At 40.6% G+C, this 21,175-nt stretch overlaps 1 protein-coding gene across 13 annotated transcripts in view; it reads left to right on the top strand.

The window, feature by feature from the left end:
* The window catches only part of LOC116064807 (unconventional myosin-XVIIIa-like), a 65,187-nt gene extending 44,249 nt beyond the window's left edge, over positions 1–20,938 (top strand). For 8 of the 13 annotated variants that reach the window (XM_031320088.2, XM_031320082.2, XM_036008899.1 and 5 more), the window contains 15 exons: positions 577–700; positions 845–1,045; positions 1,363–1,473; positions 1,925–2,029; positions 2,214–2,360; positions 2,554–2,667; positions 3,658–3,774; positions 4,397–4,480; positions 7,665–7,802; positions 8,116–8,301; positions 8,399–8,538; positions 9,450–9,494; positions 14,774–14,896; positions 15,395–16,802; positions 19,115–20,938. In XM_031320088.2, the coding sequence (XP_031175948.1) occupies positions 577–700; positions 845–1,045; positions 1,363–1,473; positions 1,925–2,029; positions 2,214–2,360; positions 2,554–2,667; positions 3,658–3,774; positions 4,397–4,480; positions 7,665–7,802; positions 8,116–8,301; positions 8,399–8,538; positions 9,450–9,494; positions 14,774–14,896; positions 15,395–16,787 (3,028 nt within the window). In that variant the 3' untranslated portion in view covers positions 16,788–16,802; positions 19,115–20,938. The remainder of the gene's footprint in view (positions 1–576; positions 701–844; positions 1,046–1,362; positions 1,474–1,924; positions 2,030–2,213; positions 2,361–2,553; positions 2,668–3,657; positions 3,775–4,396; positions 4,481–7,664; positions 7,803–8,115; positions 8,302–8,398; positions 8,539–9,449; positions 9,495–14,773; positions 14,897–15,394; positions 16,803–19,114) is intronic. The other 5 variants (XM_031320089.2, XM_031320087.2, XM_036008901.1 and 2 more) reach the window with 3 other exon arrangements.
* The last annotated feature ends 237 nt before the right edge of the window (positions 20,939–21,175 follow it).

Below are 21,175 nucleotides of genomic sequence, written 5' to 3'. Positions count from 1 at the left end.
AAATTATTTTCAGCTGCGCTTCAGAGAGAAAAACAGGGAATTACAACGAGTTGACAGCATGAAACACTTAGCTGTTAAGTTCACTAACCATAAGTGTTTCTGCCCCAGACAATTGAAGAAAACATTTTGCACATTATTACAAGCCAATTGTAAATTGTTTGGTTAATGGAACAGTTGAAGCTAAAATAGAGGTAGCGCTGAACTGAAGTTGAGGCTCTGTGTCCAGGATAGCCTCATAGGCTCAAAGTCTGCTCAGTAACAGGAGTTAAGGTTAGATATTGAGTTAGCAGGATCAATATTTTAAAATGTTCATACATATCACTTCACAAAGACATGACAATTTATGATGACACATTACTTGATGTACCAATTTTATCTACTATATCTCATGTAGCCTTCTGCAAATTGGCACATATTGGCACTTATAATTACAGATACACTTTACTATGATGCTCAACTGTTCAGCCCGATGGAATCCTACTGTTATGTACAATCAACATTTTGCTGAGCTGTGTGTGTGTGTGTGTGTGTGTGTGTGTGTGTGTGTGTGTGTGTGTGTGTGTCTGTGTGTTCCAGATTTGACCTGGAGCAGAACCAGACTCAGGCCGAGGTACAAAGAGAAAGGAACCAGAGGGAGAAGCTGGCTCGAGAGAAAGACATAATGACTGGTGAGATGTTTAACCTCCGCCAGCAGCTGCAGGTAAGCTACTTTACACTACAGTACACACTTCAAATGTACTCTGATTTCCTCTCTCAGGGACTACATGTCTGCTCTCTCTGCTCTCTATTTGACATAACTGGGCTGGTCCAGATGTGCGCTTTACTTTGTCTCTTCCGCCTGCAGGACAAGGACGTTGAATTGTGCGCCGCAAATATGAAGGTGCAGCAGCTGGAGGCCGAGCTACAGGATCTGTCGTCCCAGGAGTCGAAGGACGAAGCCTCGCTGGCCAAAGTCAAGAAGCAGCTTCGCGAGCTCGAGGCCAAGGTGAAAGACCAGGAGGAGGAGCTCGACGAACAGGCTGGGACCATCCAGATGCTGGAGCAGGTACAGGGTGGTACAGATGCTGTATTTCATACCAGTATGGAGCAATATAGTTTTTACTTCTAAAATCTGCTTATATCACGCTATTCAGTATTTCAAACTGTAATTCTCTAAGTGCTATAACTCAACAAAAAACTGCCTCCTACCCTAACATCCTTCATGTACCATCATGTTCTATATATTTATTTCAAGAAATCATTTTATAATGTCTGTCATTTTGGATTTCTCATTTTGGAAGAAAACCAATTCTGTGTTTGTGCATTTATTTTATGAGCTGTTATATGTGTATCTGTGTGTGTGTGTCCTCATCATGTACTCAGGCTAAGCTGCGGCTTGAGATGGAGATGGAGAGGCAGCGACAGACCCACTCTAAAGATATTGAGAGTAAGGATGAAGAGGTAGAGGAGATCAGGCATTCCTGCAGTAAGAAGGTAGGTGCTGCTCATTCTCACTCTTCAATCTGTGCACATTTCCCCTATTACAATTGATCCTGCCTGGTCAAGGCAGCAATGTGATCCATACAACTTATTTCAATTTCATGCCTACCACATATTATCATGTATTAGGAACAACAAGCACAGCTCAACTCACAATCTCAAACATCCACCCAACACAGTATATGCATATTAATAACAAGCTAAATACAACCTAGAATACAAATTGTGTTGGCATTTTTATCTATATTAAAAATGAAAAATAAAATATTTTATTTTGAAAGCTTTGTTGACGGATTTGGAGGCTAGCAGATCTGCTCATTGGGGATCCATTTGTCTTTGAATTGTGAGAACAGCCATGTCTAACAGGAAGACTGATGGCATGTTATGTCCGACTTTGTTTGTCATCTGTTTGTGCATCCTGACATCCTGTTCATGTGTCCTGCAGCTGAAACAGATGGAGGTGCAGCTGGAGGAGGAGTATGAAGACAAGCAGAAAGTGTTGCGTGAGAGAAGAGAGCTGGAGTCCAAACTGCTGACTGCCCAGGATCAGGTACTTCCATCACTCTGCCTCTTGTCTCTGTCAGTGCAGTTAAGTGCGTGCGCTTTAGTGTGCGCCACTTTTGATCGGGAAGAAACTGCTTTTGAGTCTGGAGAGGTGCTGTGGCTTTTTGAAGGATAGAAAAATAGAGTGTGTGTAACATTTACCGACTAGAAAGGTGTGTTTTGTCCTTCAGGTGAGCCAGAGGGATGTGGAGACGGAGAAGAGGCTAAAGAAAGACCTGAAGAGAACCAAAGTCCTTCTGGCTGATGCACAGATTATGCTGGACCACCTGAAGAGTAACGCCCCCAGCAAGAGGGAGATTGCCCAGCTCAAAAATCAAGTATGCCACCCTGTTTAACCCATTATTGTGTCTCATTCTGATTCAACATACTGATCCCAACATGAACTTTTGGTCTGTTATCAGAGTATAAGTATGTACAGGTTGATAAATCCTCATTCCTCTGCATATCCAGGGTAGATGTTTGTCTCTCACTTCCTCCCCGTTACCTTTTCCATCCTCCTGTTTCTCACAGCTGGAGGAGTCAGAGTTCACTTCCGCGACAGCAGTGAAGGCTCGAAAGGGCATGGAGATTGAAATAGAGGACTTGCATATCCAAATGGAGGATGTGGTCAAAGCTAAGATTTCGGTGAGTCTTGACATCTGTCCGCTATGCGTCCCGAGTGCGCCACATACATTGAGTTGTAGAGTGGAACTGCACTAATTGTGTTCCAATCAATCAATTGAGTAGGCTTGAATGCCGATCAGTTCTGCATATGTTTCAAACACAATATGTTTTTGTGTGTTCATAATCAATAGTGTGTATATTATCACACATAATAATAATTATGATCTATGAAATAATGAAATATACATATATTTTGATAAAATAATAGTAGTATATTTGATTATAATAATAGTTTATGTGAATGTTTCTATACCCTTCTTTTGATGAACAAATGAAACTCAAACAACAAACAATGTTTAATCAACGGAGGGCTTTGCCTCTCAAACTTTCACTCTTAATGCAGCAGGGCTCTTACATTAACATGCATGCATCATCAAGCCATAGTGGGATATTAAAATAATATATGCCCTTTGGCATTCATCAGATTTCAACATTTTACTCTAATGGATAAATAAGCTTTGTGAATGTTTTTTTTTTCTCTCTCTCCATCTGCTCATTAATGGCTGTCTCATGAGAGTACCGCCTGCATGTCAGAATCGTAGACTGAGGATGTTGGTGTCTCTGGGGATGACACACAGAGTGCTGTGTGCCTGCGCTTTGCTTGTTAATTGCTGCATTTATGGCAAGGGAAGGTCTTGTAAATGTGTCAGATTATAGAATGCATATTAAGGGCCTGAGTCTCCCCCCTGAACACAGAGGATGAACTCTAAATAGGACATCACCAGTATGCTGCACTTTTCCCTGTCTAAATGAGCCAATTGATTAGCTCCAATTGGTCTCATCCTCCAGCCAGAACCCCCATCCAGATTGTGTTTCATTGCCATCAGAGAGATCAGAGATTCCAGGACTGCCACGGCTTAGCCAGCTAATGACCGTTTATCATATTCAATAGCTCATGAATAAATCCTTTCTATACTAAAATGTGTGTGTTTCCTCCTCATTTTTGTTCAGTTGGAAGAGCAGGTCAGCCGTCTGCAGAGGGAGAAGAATGACCTGCAGTCTCGTATGGAGGAGGATCAGGAGGACATGAATGAGCTGATGAAGAAACACAAAGCTGCAGTTGCCCAGGTAACTCAACATGCCTAACACCTTGGTGATCAGTTTGGAAGCCTTGAAAATACGATGTATGAATTCCTCTGGCCTCAATGCTCAGACCAAGATCAGACAAAAATAGTTGAATTCCTGTCATTATTTGTGTTTTTTTAATTGTATTTAGTTTGAGAAGTTGTCTTTAACACAGACATTAACATTCAGTTCTTTTCTGCATGTTAAAACAGAGTGGCTTTGAGGTTTGGAGGACATATTCTCCTCTAAACACAGTGTGTGCTCTGCAATCAGGGAGATGCAATCTGTTCTACAGCAGATCAAATGACAAATTATTTGGCACAGACATATTATGATCATTAACCATTTGCATTACTGTAAAAGGATGCTTTTTGACAGATAATTGAAGCATTACCCTTTACCACACCCTTTCTCTCTTTCACACACATATAAACACACCCTATTTCTCTGACTCTGACTATGGACTTTGTGTGTGTTTATGTGTGTTTGTGTTTGTGTGTGTGTGTGTGTGTGTGTGTGTGTGTGTGTGTGTGTGTGTGTGTGTGTGTTTGTGTGTGTGTGTGTGTGTGTGTGTGTGTGTGTGTGTGTGTGTGTGTGTGTGTGTGTGTGTGTGCGCGCGCACTAGTCTGCCAGGGACTTGAGCCACATCAGTGACCTGCAGGCCCAGCTTGAAGAGGCCACAAAGGAGAAGCAGGAGATCCAAGAAAAGGTACAAGGAAGTATTCAAAAGCACTATAGCTGCCTGCCAGGAAGCTGCCCGCTGCCTCAACACTTCTCTCTGATTAGACCTCAGCTTTTCACTGAGTTTCTCTGATTAATGTGACCAAAAATGCTCAGTTTCTGTGGCAGCTTTCTTCTCAAAAACTGAAATGCAATTTGCATTTAAATAGCAGGAATCAGTGAGGATTTAGAGTAAGGACAGAAATTGTTCTTTTGCCTCTCATTATTCATATTTAAAAGAAGGGTCATGTACATAAACTCAGAAGCTTGTTTCCTATGGTTTAACCAATTAGTTCAAACGAAAGCACTAATTCTGGTCCTTTTCAACGATTATCTTCAACTTGGTGTAGCAGTTTCTGTCTTAGTGATTTATCTCATTTATGGTCTTGTTTGTCATTCAAAACCCAATGCATCCCTTTTAAATATCAGAAAAATTGTCAGGAAAGTGAAAAGTTGGCAGTGGGAAACAAGTATGTAAACAGTGTCAGATACTACATTTTTTTTGTTCATCAGATGACTTAACTATCGATGTGATAAAATTAGATAATTGGACGTGATAGAAAAACCTTGTTACTGAACGCTGATAGAATAGAAAAAAAACGTAAAGATGCCATTTTACTTTCAAACTTAAAAAGCCCTCACATCAGATGCCTACAGCAGAGTCATAGTTGAAATGTCAAACCTCTGCTCTATGGGATTTTTTTATTTGCCTGTTGCCTTGTACACCTTGTACGCTCACCCACTACACTTCTATGTAGAGACAAGTCGCCCTGAGACATTCATTCGCCTTTTGTGTGTTATTGCAAGTACAGTACAGTGACCTACCTATATGAACATGTATTACACATATAGCTATTTATGAATGTGCCCTTTGTCCATATGGAGACTGTGCTATGTTATTGCAGAATTTGTAGAAAGTCCATCTCTTGTGTTTTCAAAACAAAACTTTCTGCACTGTGCTCTAAGGCATTTTAGCTGTGGCATGAGTAATAGTTAAAGCTATGTATTTTTCAAATGTTAACAATTAGAAACAAGGTGAGGACTGATTGTTGTTTTGTTTGTGTTTCGGTGGACAAAGAACTTCTATTAGCAATGTTAGACACCGTTTTGCAGGCTTACCAGTCCATACATGGCCCCTAAATTGAGGTTGACAGTTGTGGTTCAGAGTGAAATATCTCCAACAACTAATGGTTGGATTGCAATGACATGTACATTTATGTAATATATCCCTTAAATATCCCATATAATGCTCATTGTCAGGTTCATACTTGTATTTTGGGTTTCTACTAGAACAGATTTACATGCTTTAATGTTAAGAATCACATTATTTTTCTTGTAAATGTATTTCTAAATATACCTGTATTGCCCCTCTGTCTTAAAACACTCCGTTTAGTGCCTGTCTTTTTAAGGCCCCCTCCGCATCTACACTCTCGTAGTTTCCGCACCGCCATTGCAGCCAGGAAATAACTGTAACGGCACTGTAGCAGCACTTTTTACTATATATAGTACAGTTGTAACATCACAACCGTACAGAAGTCCTGACGGCTCGTTTAAAGGTGCGGTTTTCTAAATATGGGCTGTGTGTATTTCACTGTGCATTGAGGGTTTTAATACTACACCTAGACCTGCTTTATAATAAAAAAAGACATGGAAATCTGACTTTTTACAATATGGGACCTTTAATTCGTATTCCAGCACACAAATAGTGTACGTATAATAATCCCTTCTTCCTCAGCTGTACTTTGTGTTAAGTGCTAATTTGCAAATGTTAACATGCTAACACACTAAACTAAGATGGCTAACTTGAAGTACATTAAAACTTCTAAACATCAGCAATTTAATTGTAAGCATGTTAGCATATTGTACAGCTGGCTTACAGCTCACTCACTAACAGCTTTGTATGTAAATTATATGAATCATAAACCTGGAGCTACTGTACAGCATCCTCATCTGATTCAGACTATTTGTTTAGTTGCTGTATATGCCGTGCTTGAGTCATCAGCTAAATGATTGAGCCTCGCCATCAGTGATGATTATGTGGTAAAAAGGTTAATGCACCTGATTCAGGCCTATGTTGATGATAGCACTTCTATAATAATTGTGCTTTTATAATAATAGCATTTTTTCTGATGGAGCACTATTTGTTCAGAGGATAACCTCTAACATGTCATGCGTGTCATGTATTAATGCATACCTGTTTTCTTTGTTGATGCATTTGTTTGCACAATGAATTTCCTCTGGGCTCTTAAAGCTGAATTTGGCAATCTAGTGCTTAGTTTGCATGTACATTACACACTCTGGACTTTCAGAGGATGTCTTCTTCTAAGTGTTGATATATAGTGGACTAAACAAATTAAGTCCATCTGCCTTGAACAGAATATTTCAAATATAATTTCACTAAAGGACAGAATTGAGCTCTTGCCACCCCCTAACAGCAGACCCTGTTTCTATTAGATTAAGCTGTACGCGTGCCAAAGCTTTGGTCCACTCAGTTATATGCACCCATCAGAAATGTTTTGGCTACACTAGAGACACATAGCAGGCTGTAAGGCATTGTTAAAACCTGCCAGAAAAGGCAGAGATAGCCATCTAAAAGCATCTGACCTTGAAGTTGTTATCTCATCCCCTGTAGGAGGGCAATCTAGTTTATTCAGTAATATCAAAGAAGAGCTTCAAATCCTCCTTGTCTCAGTCCCCCATTATGTTCCATGCAGCCTTTCGGGCCGGTTTTGTTGTGACGTATCTTTCTTCCTTTTATCAGTCTTGAGAAAACGATTCAGATAGAACGTGCTTTGCATGAAGCTATGCCCTTTCCCAAAGCCTGTGAAATTACTGTGACTCGATGTTACTCAGCCTGAACCACAAGCTCTTCTTTTGACCATTTGTGGTAGAATGGGGGCTTATCTAGAGCTCATTATTCAGGCTGGATGCACAGTATTTACACGTACCAAGATGGATTAAGTTTACACAAAAAAGGGTGAAAACGTGAACATTAATTTACTTTTAATACATACACATAAACATCAGCACAAAGTATTTCCTAGTTCTTTCTACTTAAGAGGAAGTGGAAAAGCAGAGGTCAAGAAGGAGGTGTGAAGTCAGCACTTGCTCCTCAGAGAGTTGTGTGTGTTTACATGTATGTATGTATGTATGGGTTTGTGTCCCTCCTCCAGCTTCATTCACTGCAGAGCCAGCTAGAGTTCCAAGAACAGTCCATGGTGGAAAAGTCTCTTGTGTGCCGTCAGGAGGCCAAGATCCGTGAGCTGGAGACCAAGCTGGAGTATGAGAGGACACAGATCAAACGCTTGGAGGTGAGATAATCCCCTTTGTCTTCTAAGTGTAAAAGACATGCTTAGTAAACATATGAATGCAAATTTGACATTACGTTTTCTATATATCAAGATGTAGAAATGATATAAAATGAGGGTATGAAGCCCCTTGCATAGCTCCATATCTTTTAGTTGCTGGTTAAGAAAAGCATCCACCATGGGAAGTTTTGACGTGCTTTAAGGGACAAACATTTAAGAGTAAATACAGAACAAAGGAGATCATTGTATCACGAGTTGTTCACTTGTCCAATTTTGTAAGTACAAGTTCTCTCACTTCACCTCAAATCCTCTCCAGAACCTGGTGGGTCGTCTAAAGGAGAACCTCGAAAAGTTGACAGAGGAGAGAAACCAACGCATTGCTGCAGAAAACAGGGAGAAGGACCAGAATAAGCGAATGCAGAGGCAGATAAGAGACATGAAAGAAGAAATGGGAGAGCTGTCCAAGAAGGAGGCCGAGGCCAGCCGGAAGAAGCATGAATTGGTAAGGCTTTGAGTGCTGGGTGACTTGATACGATTCACTGGAGTTCACACTAGAAGAGGTAACACGTGCTTCTTCTATGCTGTGATCCTTTCACCAGGAAATGGACATTGCGAGCTTAGAGGCGGCAAATCAGAGTTTACAAGTTGACATCAAACTGGCCTTCAAGAGGATAGGTGACCTGCAGGCTGCCATAGAGGACGAGATGGAGAGTGATGACAATGATGACTTAATCAACAGGTACAGCGCAGCTCTAACCTTCTCCGAAGAAAGATACAATTGCCTTTGCTTCAATAGATCTGTAATGTGTGCTTGGTACATCAGGGGAAACTGTGCTGTAGCTAGAGGCCTGAGTACCAGCGCAATAGGGGTGCACGATTCAGAAAATGTCACGATTCAATTCAGTATCGATTTTCAGGCTCTAGATTCGATTCAAAATCGATTTCGATTCAAGAACGATTCTCGATTAAAAAAAAAAAAAAACAATTCACAGTCTGTAACTGTAGTTACTTTTCCCATGTGATTGCAGTAGACATACAATTAAAAAAAATAATTAAAAAATATGAATCGATTTTTGGAATTCTATGAATCGATTTTGCACACCCGTACAGCGCAAGTTATCTTGCTGCACGAAACTTAGAAAATGAGAGCTGCTAGTTTTTTTAAGTAGCCTGTCAATCTCAACTTGCGTCTTTTCATTCTCTATTTCCCACATCTTCCGACATCAATTTCTCCCTAACCTCCTCAGTACTCTGTGAGTCATTCACTCCACTCACACATGGTTCATTCGGCTCCCTGCTTCTAACCTTTTCTCTTTTGCGCTGGTTTCCCCTGTTTGGTAACTTATTCCCTCTTTGCAGAGGGGTTGAGGTTATGCTAGCTCTGAGCCCACTGTGGTAAACACTGACTGCAGTAATACAGACCTTTAAAAAGGAAGACATTACACACAACACCTTTGATCGAGATGAGGCCGGCTACAGCATGAGTTGATTTACAGAGTCAGTGTTTTACAATAGTTATTTTATGTGCCTGTGTAAGTGTAAAACTATTTATTTGCTGTTATCTCAGTTTTTCCTCTTTTTGCACTGTTTGTGTATCACCTTCTCTTTTTTCCCTGTTCCCCCTTTTGATGTTTTCCACACTTCTGGCAGTTTGCAAGACACGGTGACAAAATATCAGAAAAGAAAGAACAAAACGTGAGAATGGAAAATGCATCCTTTGTTTCTGTTATTATGGTTTTTTTGCACGTTTTTCTTTCTCAACCACAAGAGGGAATAATGCAGTATTCCTTATCATCTCGGTTTGTGTTGTTCACAATAACACTGTGAGGAGAAGTCATTTTAATTGAATTGAATGGAAAACTGTGTCTGTGGTATACATCTCTGATAAAAGCTTGGCTTCAAGGATGGCCCCGGTGTTTATTTTAGTTTTGTTTTATTTTGTGCCAAGTGTCCGGAGGTGTCTGTACACAGTCGGCCTCGTTGGAGATTCCAGGGCTTGTTTTTCTATCTTCAAACATCAAGAAGTTATTTGAAAAATCTGATGGCACACAGAATACTTTGCAGGATGTAAACTAGAATGGCAAATAGACTCAAAATGGCACCGGCATTCTCCTTTAAGCCAGTCTCACTGCTATAGAAAATATGAATAAAAAACAGCAGTGTTACAGACCTGCGGTAATACTGCATCATTGTCTCCATGAATATGTTTTTTTGCATCAGACATTTGCAGCCTCATCATACACCTTCATCATGAATTCATTTGGATCTTGGGTTAAAGCTGTTTTGCACCAAACTCCACTGATTGTTACCCGTCTTCTGCTCCTCTGATGGTTTTTCAAAGCACATGCAACCACAGGCCACATCTCACTGAGTTTGTACGGGGAATACACTGTGCATTATTTTCACTTTATATGTCCATTTAAAATCAAAAATATAACATGTAAGCAAATTTCCAATATTAGTTGTTTGACATTTTAGAAAAAAAAAAAAAGTCTTATGTTTACATATGATATGAAGCGAGAAGAGTATCAGAAATCATTACAGTAAAACAAAATTGTGCATACTGTATGCTTTTACAAAGAGTAGAACTAAACATCCTATGCATTTTCGCGTAACTGTGATGCTTGTGACTGTGAAATGATTGCAGCACATTGTCTGTCCACAGCTGCACAGTCAGCAAGTGGGGCATGACCGTGATCGCATGGTGCACTACTGAAATGTTTTCACCCAAAAGCTGTTGATTTCCATGCATGCAGGTACTCCACTAATTCAATTTCATTGCATTGTGTTGTGAAACATTTAACTTTAAATACAAACGTTCACCTTTCTTGCTTGTGAAATGTGTAGTCATTGATTGCGAATGTTAATGATATTCTTTTGACTGACTGAATCCCTTTTTCTTTCCGTTTTTATACAGTGAAAGAAATCCTTGTGGCATGTTAAATAATTTAAACCTTCATCAGAGCGTAGTAAATAAATGTAGTCTTCAGTTTGTAGCGGATATACCCATCCATAATTTCCCGCTTTATCCTCTGATTGCTTCTTCAGAGAGACATGGCGTCACACTCTTTATATGCTTTTTTTTGTTATCCATTTTTCATCAGACAACCCGTGTGTATAAGCTCTTTTCTTTTTGTGCAACTCAAGGAAAAGAGCAATGATTTTTTCCTTGTTTACTTAATTGCATTTTTCCCTCCTTCGACATCATTGCATTAGCAGCATGGATGAACAATAACGGAGGAGGTGATTTTCTTATAATTATGAAGTGGATTTTCCAGATGATTTACATTACTATTCAGTATTTTTGTAGTCAGTGCTTCAAAATAGAGGTTACAATAGCTGGATTATTATTATTGTAGAGGGAGATAATAGAAGTTGAATTAGTGTTTTTCAAGCTGGACTTCCATTACAGACTGCAGCAGGCTATATTCAAATACAGGGGTTGCATATAATGTAGGACTGTGTAGTGCAAATGATGTAAGGGCTTCCATCAATGTGGATTGACTGGAATTGTTGCATTTGTTTCACCTTTTGTACGAGCAGTGTGCAGTGTACACAATTCTTTTTAACATAAATTGAAGCCCAATGTGTTTTTTTTTCATCAATATATAATTAGCTCATGTTGAACAGTTACCTTTTAAACATGGTACCACGAGTGCTAAACTGATAGAACCAAGCCATACGAGATTTGATGCTGAGTCTTAGTATTTGTGACAAAGATTTACAACCAGTGCAGGCCAATTGTCAGAAGCTATTAATGTTCACTTCTAAATTCTTGGGGCTTGTTTGTATCTACGAGCCTCAGGACTGGTTAGCTAGTAGTGTGGGGCCAAGGACAAATCGTTTGTGACACCATTTGCACAGCACTCAATTGCAAGCCACCTTTTATTTTGTGTGTGTGTGTGTGTGTGTGTGTGCGTGTGCGTGTGCGTGTGCGCGTGTGTGTGTGTGTGTGTGTGTGTGAGAAGGGGAAAGAGGGAGATAATTTTGTTGTGGGCTGGTTTCAGTATTTTGTTGTGTGATATATCATGTTGAAAAAGTCACAGTATCACAGAGATGACAAATGGGCAGCATGTGTAATCAACTTTCTAGTATTAATGAACCTATTATCTTGTTTCGGTGGGCGTTTATCACTTGTATTTAGCATGCAGTAGAGAAGAGAGGCAGTGGAAAATAAAGGGATGATATAACAGCTGAACTTGGACTCACAATTTTAGCTCGCTGCCTCTTGAAGCACTCTCAAACTCTGAAATAAACAAGTTTTCCTGTAGAAAATAACATAATCAGGCCATTTAGTCTCTCTGGGATCATCATTACCTTCCGCCCAGAAAGCCTGGCTCCGTAAGGTGGATGATGAGAAAGTTAAATGTGTTAATGCTCTTAGAAATCTTGAAAGTCTGAATACCATTCAGTCCAAGAATCCGAGCTCTGTGCTCACTCCCTCACAAAAGACACACACCACCGGCGCCGACACCTCTCTTGTGTAAAAAAAAAAAACAACCTAGCTTTTAGGCAGACCACCAAAAAAATTGAAGGGACACTTTGTTCTCAGAGGAAACATGACTGAATATGTGACACAAAGCTTGGTGACAAAGGAAATGGTATGATGTTCACTGGGAGACCTACATAGATGGATATGTGGTATGTGGACAAATGATAGAGCTCGGCAGTCTGGCTGTCATCTCACACCTCTTTGAATATTGTGTTTGCTCCTTATAAACATTTTTCCAAGATTTTGAAACATGTTTCAAGGCTCAGATGGATAAGCTAGTCCGAGAATAAAAATCAGGAATTGAAAATTGCAGCTCCTCTACAACAACCCTGTCATCATTGCCACTGTTCGCCCTGCTACAGTGTGTTTACTATACAGTATGTTGTCCTGCTCTGAAACCAAAAAGTATATAATGGAAAATGTAATTTTCTCTGACAGAGCTTACCCAAGCAACACAAATGTCAAAAGTCAAATGTAGTTAAGCCTGTGTGAACATATGCATCTCTGTGAATGTGAAAATTAATTTTCACACACCATGTAGGCAAGGAATACAGTGTATATAGCACTATAGTTGGAAGCAGTGTGTGCTCAAATAAATGGAGGATTCTTCATTAAATTCAGCTCCCCAATACATTTCGACTATGATGGCAGTTTTGAATTAGATGCTAAGCCACTCTACCTTCCTCTTCCTCACCATTTCTCGTCACATTAACCTTCTAGGACAACAGGATACATAATTTAGAAAATGTACCGTGCATTTGGAATGAATGAGGATTGATCTTATCCAGGTGGGATCTGCACAGCTTTTTCATTGGGATCCACAAGTCTCTGTATATTGATTGTTATGTCAAGCATAGGGCCACGGGGCTGTCTTCTGGCTCCACTCCAATAACAATCACCAGGAGCAGGTGACATGCCACACAGATGCTAGCAGCCCAGAACCAGCTAATTATGCCTCCAATAGCTTGATCTATATTCTGCCTAGATCACTCATCCACAACTGCTGAACATTTTGTCAAAAAACATTATTATTATGTTATGATTATGTTATTATTGTATCACATAATCATGCTTAACCCTGGTCTGTTTGGATTGTCTTGCATCATACTGACCTTTAAATATAATAAGAGAAGGAATACAATTGTGACATGACTAACAGAAGGTTGTGATATGTGAAAACTAACCATTATTTTTGCCTGTGTAATTCCTGCGAGGGTACACTGCATAGAATATTCACACAATAAGTCATTTAGTCTCATTTCTTGTCAGTAAATCTACTTAAATTGATTCTGAACTGTTGCACAAGGCAGATTAAGGCATATTATTTTAATAGTATCAAGAAGTATCGCTCTCCCATTCACCCCAATAACACCATTGTCAAATTTGCTGCCGACACCACCATAGTAGGCCTGATATCTAACAACAGTGAGTCAGCCTACAGAGAGGAGGTTCAGCATTTGACGAACTGGTGTCTTCAAAATAACCTGGATTTAAACACTTCCAAAACCAAGGAAATCATAAAGGACTTTAGAAGATCAAGGCGCACTGAGCACTCTGCCTTCTCCATTCATGGAGAGGAAGTAGAGAGGGTGTAGAGCTTTAAATTTCTTGGTGTGCACATCTCGGCTGACCTCACCTGGACTATGCACATCTCTCACCAGTTGGGAAAGGCACAACAGAGCCTCTACTTCCTAAGGAAGCTAAAACTCGCTCACCTCCCTCTCCACCTGCTGACCAACTTTTACCAGTCAGTGATAGAGAGCATATTAACCTATTGCTGCAATGTGTGGTTCTCCAGCTGCACAGAAAAGAATATGAAGGACCTACAGCGTGTGGTTAGGGCTGCTGAGCACGTCATTGGAGCACCATTGCCTTCACTCACAGACATCTACAATGGTAGACTGCAGAAGAAAGCCAGTTGTATCTTCAAGGACATTACACACCCTGGTCACTCTCCGTTCTCTCCACTGCCCTCTGGTAGGAGATTCAGGTCCATCAAGTCCAAATCAAACAGGTTAAAAAACAGCTTCTATCCAAAAGCTGTCAAATCCATAACACCAAATGGCCACTGAAAAAGATAACTGCTATCACACATGGGACTGTTCTGTTTGTGCGTGTTGCTGGTTTGTCTGTCTGTTAGCACTGTATGCACGTTCATCTACCCTAATCCCTTATGCAACTTTTTAACTTAAATCTATTTATTTATTTTATCCTGGCATGAATGTTGTGTTTTTAATATTGTGTTATGCCGTCAATGCAGAGCTGCTAAACTGCTTTTTGTTGTCTGCAAAGCAATGACAAATAAACTATTCTATTCTATTCTAAGCTCAGAGGGGATTTAAGAAATTGTTAAAGGAGGTTGATTTGAGTTAAAAACAAGTGGAATTATCTCAGTTGAATGCAAGATTGTTGCACTCGAAGATGCAATATCTTTGCTGTCTTGTCTTGGAGTCAAAGTCTAGCTGATTCCTTTTCTTCACAGTGGGGATGAGACGGAAACAGATTCCGAGGTGGAGGACCGGGTGGATGGAGTTAAGTCTTGGCTCTCGAAGAACAAAGGCTCCACCAAAACCCTGTCTGATGAGGGAAGTCTGAAGAGCACCAGGTTAGTGCCCACATCCTTGTGCGTCATGACAGATAACCATGTACATTCCTGTGGTATCACAGTGGTAAAAGTTCCCACATTCCCATCCGTAAAAAAGGCCCAGGATAACCTGGGGCAGTTTGCAACAGAAGAACGGGTATTTCATGTGATTAAAGGTGTCATCTCTCTCTCCCAGTAATCTGTCTAATGACAGGAGGTGGAACAGGGAAGAGGCTGCTGTCATATTTATTGAAGTGGCCCGTAGCCAGTTGGCACGCCTGCTTAATGACGCCTCTGCCACAGTAGATAGATCTCCTCAATGGTTGACGGCCTCACTTTCTACAGTGTATATTGGAGTAACAGCAATACACTTTTGACTGGTCCCAAGGACATAATGAAATAGACCAAAAGTCTCAGTTACCATTACAAATTTCTTCTTTAAGTATGTGGAGATCTGATTTCTTTTCTTTTTGTCTTCTGTTGGTTGTCTCTGGTGTCCATTTTAATGTTACCCTTTAGATATTCTGCAAATGCAGATAGCAAGGAGGTAAAAGAAGGTAAGGAGAAGATGAATGACGGCAGTAAAGACGTGAAAGAGGCAGAGCAGAACAGATCAGTGTCTGTCATGAGTTCCTTAAGCTACAGAAAGCGATCCAACCTGAAAGACTCTATAGGGGGGACAGGCGATGAGAGCTCCTTGTTCAGCACTCTCAAAGAACAGCCTGACACACCAGACCAGGCCTCTATTCGCAAAGCCAAGTCAAAGTCTGGAGGGCTTCAGGAGGATTGGAAGAGGAGCCAGTCGCAGGACGACTTAGACGAGAAAGGCTCAGTCATCTCCTTGGCCTATTCTGAAGCTACCAGCAGAGCCAGGAAGGGCCTGGAGTCCCGCTGGACCTCCCGCAGCAGCCCTGAGTTTGATAAGGACTCCATGGTGTCCTCTGTGGCTCCCAGCAGGATGTCCACCAGGAGGGGCATGTTGGACATGGATGATGACAATAAGTCGACCATCAGCAGCGTGAGCCGCTCCAGCCCCCGCTCACTGCATCGCAGCAACTCTTGGAAAGAGGACAGACGCAGTGGCTCACGCCTGTCCCTTGCCCGCAGCTGTGGCCTTAGTGAATTCGGCCTGCATGGACATGATGACGACGACGATGATGATGATCGTAGTGTGGCTTTTACTGAAGGGGGGACTTCATCTTTCAGTCCCCTCTCCCGGAGCTTTTCTACCCCAGCCCAGCCACGCTCCTCAGATGGCACTCTGCCAGACTCATCTGATGTTAAAACAGTCACCCACCGCAACTACTTGGACCCTGACTTGGAGGCTGCCATCAATGAGGTGTTGAGCTTCAAACCCATTAAGTTCAAGCGCAGTAAACTTGATGAGTCTAGTGGTGAGGAAGAGGATGAGAAGAAGGGGCCAGGAAGCGAGGACAGTAGGAAGAGAGGAGAAGACGAGGGGCTCGGCTGCAGCACATCCAGCCTGCGTCGCTCTGCATCCGGCTCTGCTCTGGACTACAGCAATCGGCCATCCAGCACCCTGAGCACCAGCAGCTCCCGCAGTCGGAAAGATAAAAAAAGCAAAGTCTCTCTTTCCGACGACTCCTCCTCAGACGATCGTCACAGCAGAAAGAGCTCATGGGGGAAGAAGGGCAAGAAGTCCAAGAAGAGATCTAAGAAGAAGCAAAGTGAGTCTGAGGATTCCTCTTCTTCCTCAAAGTCGTCCTCTTCCTCCGACTCGACCATCTCCTACCGCAGCTCCAGCAGTGTTAAAAGGGCCCCGAAACAACCATCTGATGATGACGAGGAGCCTGCACGGCGTGGGCCATCTAGCAAGATGGAAACCAAGAAGAAGCAGAAGAAGATTGATAGCTTGGTGATGAAGTACCGCTACAAGCCTGATAGTGACTGATACCGACAGTGGAAGGTGATGCTTGGTGTGATAATAACCCAGGAGCCTGGCATAACCAAAACTGATTTGGGATCTTTCACTGAACGTACTAACTTAGTGTGCCGTGTGTGAATGTTTTGTAATTCTTTTGACTCTGATACGCTAATGCTGACTTGTAGTCTACTAGATAAACCCTAGCTACGTGTTTCGAAGGTCACATTGGCCAATTAGTGCATGCCACTGTTTGTTTCTCTCTGCTCCCGCCAACATTTGTCCTCATTTAAGAAGATCACCAATTTACTGCAGCACACTGAAGTTATTCCTCTAGTTTGCCTTACTGACAGTCACTTCAGTTTTATATTTCTATGTCATTATAAACAGCTGCAGATACATTTAATTGAGGATTGCAGTGTTTCTCTTGATGTTGTGTTTGATGCTTTTATAATGACATAGTGTTGAGAGAGGGTAGATGGCTGTGGCTGTTCTTCAAGCACAAACAGATGTTGGCAGTTAGGCAAAAACTAAATTAAATTTTTTTTTTCCTCTAACATGTTAACTGACAAGAGTTCAAAGATGTGTGACATGACTGTTGATATTACTTGATGTGAATACTTTGCATTATAATTAAAACGCTACGTTTAGCTCTATGCTTCAAAAGCCTATCTATTTTCAGAGTAATTTTACTGACAGTTTGAGCATCTCTGCCTCCTGCGTGATTTTCAAAAATGCATGTCAGCGGGCTTTTCATTTTTTTCTTTGTCCTTGAACATGTTTGCTTCTCTAGTTAGTTAGCACTGTCTCTTTCTATCTATTTAAAGGTGCAGTAGGTAAGACTTATAAAACTAACTTTCTGTCATATTTGCTGAAATTTACCCTATGTTTGAGTAGGACTACATGAAGCAGGTAATTAAAAAGAATCTGGCTCCTCTGGCACCACCTACAGCCTGTAGTGCGATTTGCAAAAATCCACAGCTCCCTGTTCAGATGCACCAATCAGGGCCAGGGGGGGTGTCTAACTGTGTGTCAATCACTGCTCATGCACACGCATTCATTCTCCCTTGTTGGGGGAGGAGCTTAGGAGAACATTTTGGGCTTCAGCAGAAAGTGGGGAGGGACTGAGAAGTCGTTGATGTTCAAATTTTTTGGCTCAGTCCTGGATCTTCCCAATCCTACCTACAGCACCTTTAATCACTGTTGGATGAATTAGACCGTTTAAGTGGACTGAATATCCTAGTGGCCATGTCAACAATATAACTGTTTTCATGATCGTACTAAATGACAGTGTTTTAGTTCGGAGTCACTGTTTCTTTTGAGCACTCTGAGTGTGTTCAAAATGTAATCTGTAACACCACTAGAGAGCTCCCACACTTACCAGTTTGCCAAGATCACTGTGCAGCAACAACAGCTAAACCCAAAGAAATGACTAAAACACCTCCTTAAAACAAAGTGTTACTTTCACTGTAGACAAACACGCCTGTAAGTAATTTCAGTTCTCATTCATAGCACTCGTTTTCATGTCTCGATATGGGAACGTCATGCTTGTTTTGACTAATTAAACATCTTGAAACACCGACATGCAGCAGTTTCTATGACAAGGCTGGAACACCGAGTGATTAAGCCTTTTTCAAATATCTAATACTTCAAAATACATAGGTATTAGGTTGTGGATAATTGCAAATAGAGTAAATACAGTTCAGCTTGCTCAATGCGGGTGTTATTGTGCTGAAAGGACATGTTTCAGTTTTTTGTGTATGTATTAAAGGGCAGTGGTCATGGCAGTGTGGATGTATAAAAGCTCTACAGTTGGTATTCAAGTAATGCACTGAGTGCTTGTCATGTCATATGTTGTCATGACAACATAATCAAAGGATGTAAAGCCCTGGTTTTAAATGACCTTTAATAAGTGTGGTCGATGATGACACTGGACATTTACCTTATTAACTGCACAAACTATTTACTAACATGTGAGCCACATGCATGGCTTTCCTTATTTTGTTAAAAGATAAGATTTTCTTGTGATGATTTCTGTGGGTTAAACCCAGTAACACTGTTTCATCTAGGACCATGGATAAATAATCTTTGTGATGCATTTTTACTATATGCTAATTAAAAATATAAAAAAAACAACCATGGTAACAATGTGCACATATGCTATGCACACCTCAGGGGATGTGTTGTTTACTGCCTGGGGAAGAGTGTAATCTCACAGCCTAAATTGCTTGTGGTTTCCCATGCCATATTTTTATAACAGCTCCCCCCCCCTTCTCTACACCTTTCAGTTTTGTTTCCACTGTAAGTAGCCAAGTAATGATATAATGGTGTGTCTGTGTGTGTGTTGACCCCTGTAGCCCTTCTGTGTGCCGCAGACACCTGAGTCTTGGCAGGTCTGATGAAGAGGATGAGGTGGACAGAGACTCCAGCAGGCAGTCGCTGAGACAGAGCGACAGCGAAGGCACATTGGCAGAGAGCACATCATAACCCAAACTCAGGTCACCTCGTGTTTTCAGTGACATCCAACACACAGGAGGGACACAATTCTTTTCCCACAACTTTACCACAACTTCTCAGCCAGCAGGAGAGCTGCATGGACAGAGAAAGAACACTGTTTTCAGATAGTTTAACTGGGGCTTTTTATCGTATTTCACTTATTATGGCGCACTAATTCACATCATAAATTGATGTTGCTTCTATGGTAAACGTGCTTTTTTCTGTTTTATTGAATACAACATATTGAATAAGTTAGTTAATACAGAACAGGGAACTTGAGTGCTATCAAAAGAACTTTTGCTTTATTTATAAGAGCTGATTTTCAGGAAAATTTAAGCTCTCCTCTGCACTCTCCTCTGACTATTCAGATAGCTTTGCCAGGAGGATTTAGATAAGCCCGCTCTGGCTACATTTCTCCAAGAAGTTCTGACCAGCCATTAAGACCGCTCTTATCTCTTCCTCATTAATGTGGACTAGCGCGTTGGGAGGAATTAACCCATTTTTAATTAATTATCTTGCTGTACGTTTACATGTGGCTCTTGTTCCAAGTTGAGATATCCATAATTTGAACAAAGTGATGCTAGGCTATGATGGCTGACATCAAATTAAAAATAATTTTGGAAAATACATTTCTATTTGAACTAAGCTGTTAGATGTAATGCATATGTTTGCATATGGATTTAAAGCAACGTCTGATCTAAACGTGTATAAATAGTATACATACAGTAGATATATAATATATGTGGAATGAAAGCCTTTACATTAAGTCTTTTATTAAGATAAGGTTAATGTCGTGTCGCTGATTTATTCTTATCTTTTGGTGGAGTTCATGACATAATACTTTTGGTGTGGCTCTCTTGAGGCTCAGTCTTGCTTTTGTCCACTTGTGTCATATGTATTAAGGATCAAACAGATTGCATTTCTTTGCTATTATACAGGAGCTTTCTGTAGAGCCTTTGACACCTTGCAGATGCAGAAGTGCAGAGATGTGTGGTGTTTTTTTAGGATGCACAAACACTGGATTTCTACTGTATATCATGAATTAAAGCTCCTTCTCATGTTGACTCCTGCAGAATAATATTCCAGTATAATGAACTCCATTTTAATGTTTCAATTGCATTTTGAAATTACTTGTTAAATGTGTACAGTGCAGATTGTCTTGAACTGAGGGATTTTTTTTTCGGCCATATTGGTAAGCAGAAAAATAATTGCATCATTTTCATCACCACATGGTCCTCCCATTTTAAGGTGCCAAAGACTATGTTCAATAAACTGGTGATATTTTGCAAATGATAAAATTTGGGATTGGGACTTTTAGAAGTTATTTGTGACTGCCAATGAGCAGCACTCATATTATGATATTGAGTTATTCCCAGGCTGTGTTTTCGAAGGGTTTTCCATGTCAGCTTCTTGTTTATTTGTACTCCATCTGACATGTGTCTGGACAGCAAGGATGCCTCTGTACTCTGTATTAGACAGCCAAAATACTGCCAAAATGAAATTAAAGACTTAAAGACTGCTCTTACATGTCAATACCTTTATTTGATTTGTTGCCGTCCAGACACATTAATCTTGCTAGTTATTTCTATATTTGGCCTTACAGAACCATAACAATTTCCTAAGACCTTATGAATTTTAAACTCTATTTAAAATGCATGGAGGTAGATTTGAATATAAAAGCATATGCAGCATATGTGCATGTGGACTGTCTGCTTGTGGGCAAAGAAAAGATTCAAGTGTCTGGATTGTTATTTGCATATCTTCTCAGAAGAGGCTAATCTGCATTTCATGTGTTATTTTCTTTGCTTCGCACATGAATATTAATGTGGAACACAAGAAACTTTGATGTCAGTGATTCAGAATAGACTTGTTAAACAAAAAATATATATTTTAAGTGTCATTGCCTCCAAATGTTTGTTCAT

This window comes from Sander lucioperca, chromosome 13 (assembly GCF_008315115.2).
Source record: "Sander lucioperca isolate FBNREF2018 chromosome 13, SLUC_FBN_1.2, whole genome shotgun sequence".
NCBI lineage: Eukaryota > Metazoa > Chordata > Actinopteri > Perciformes > Percidae > Sander > Sander lucioperca.
This window is presented reverse-complemented; position numbering and strand designations above follow the sequence as displayed.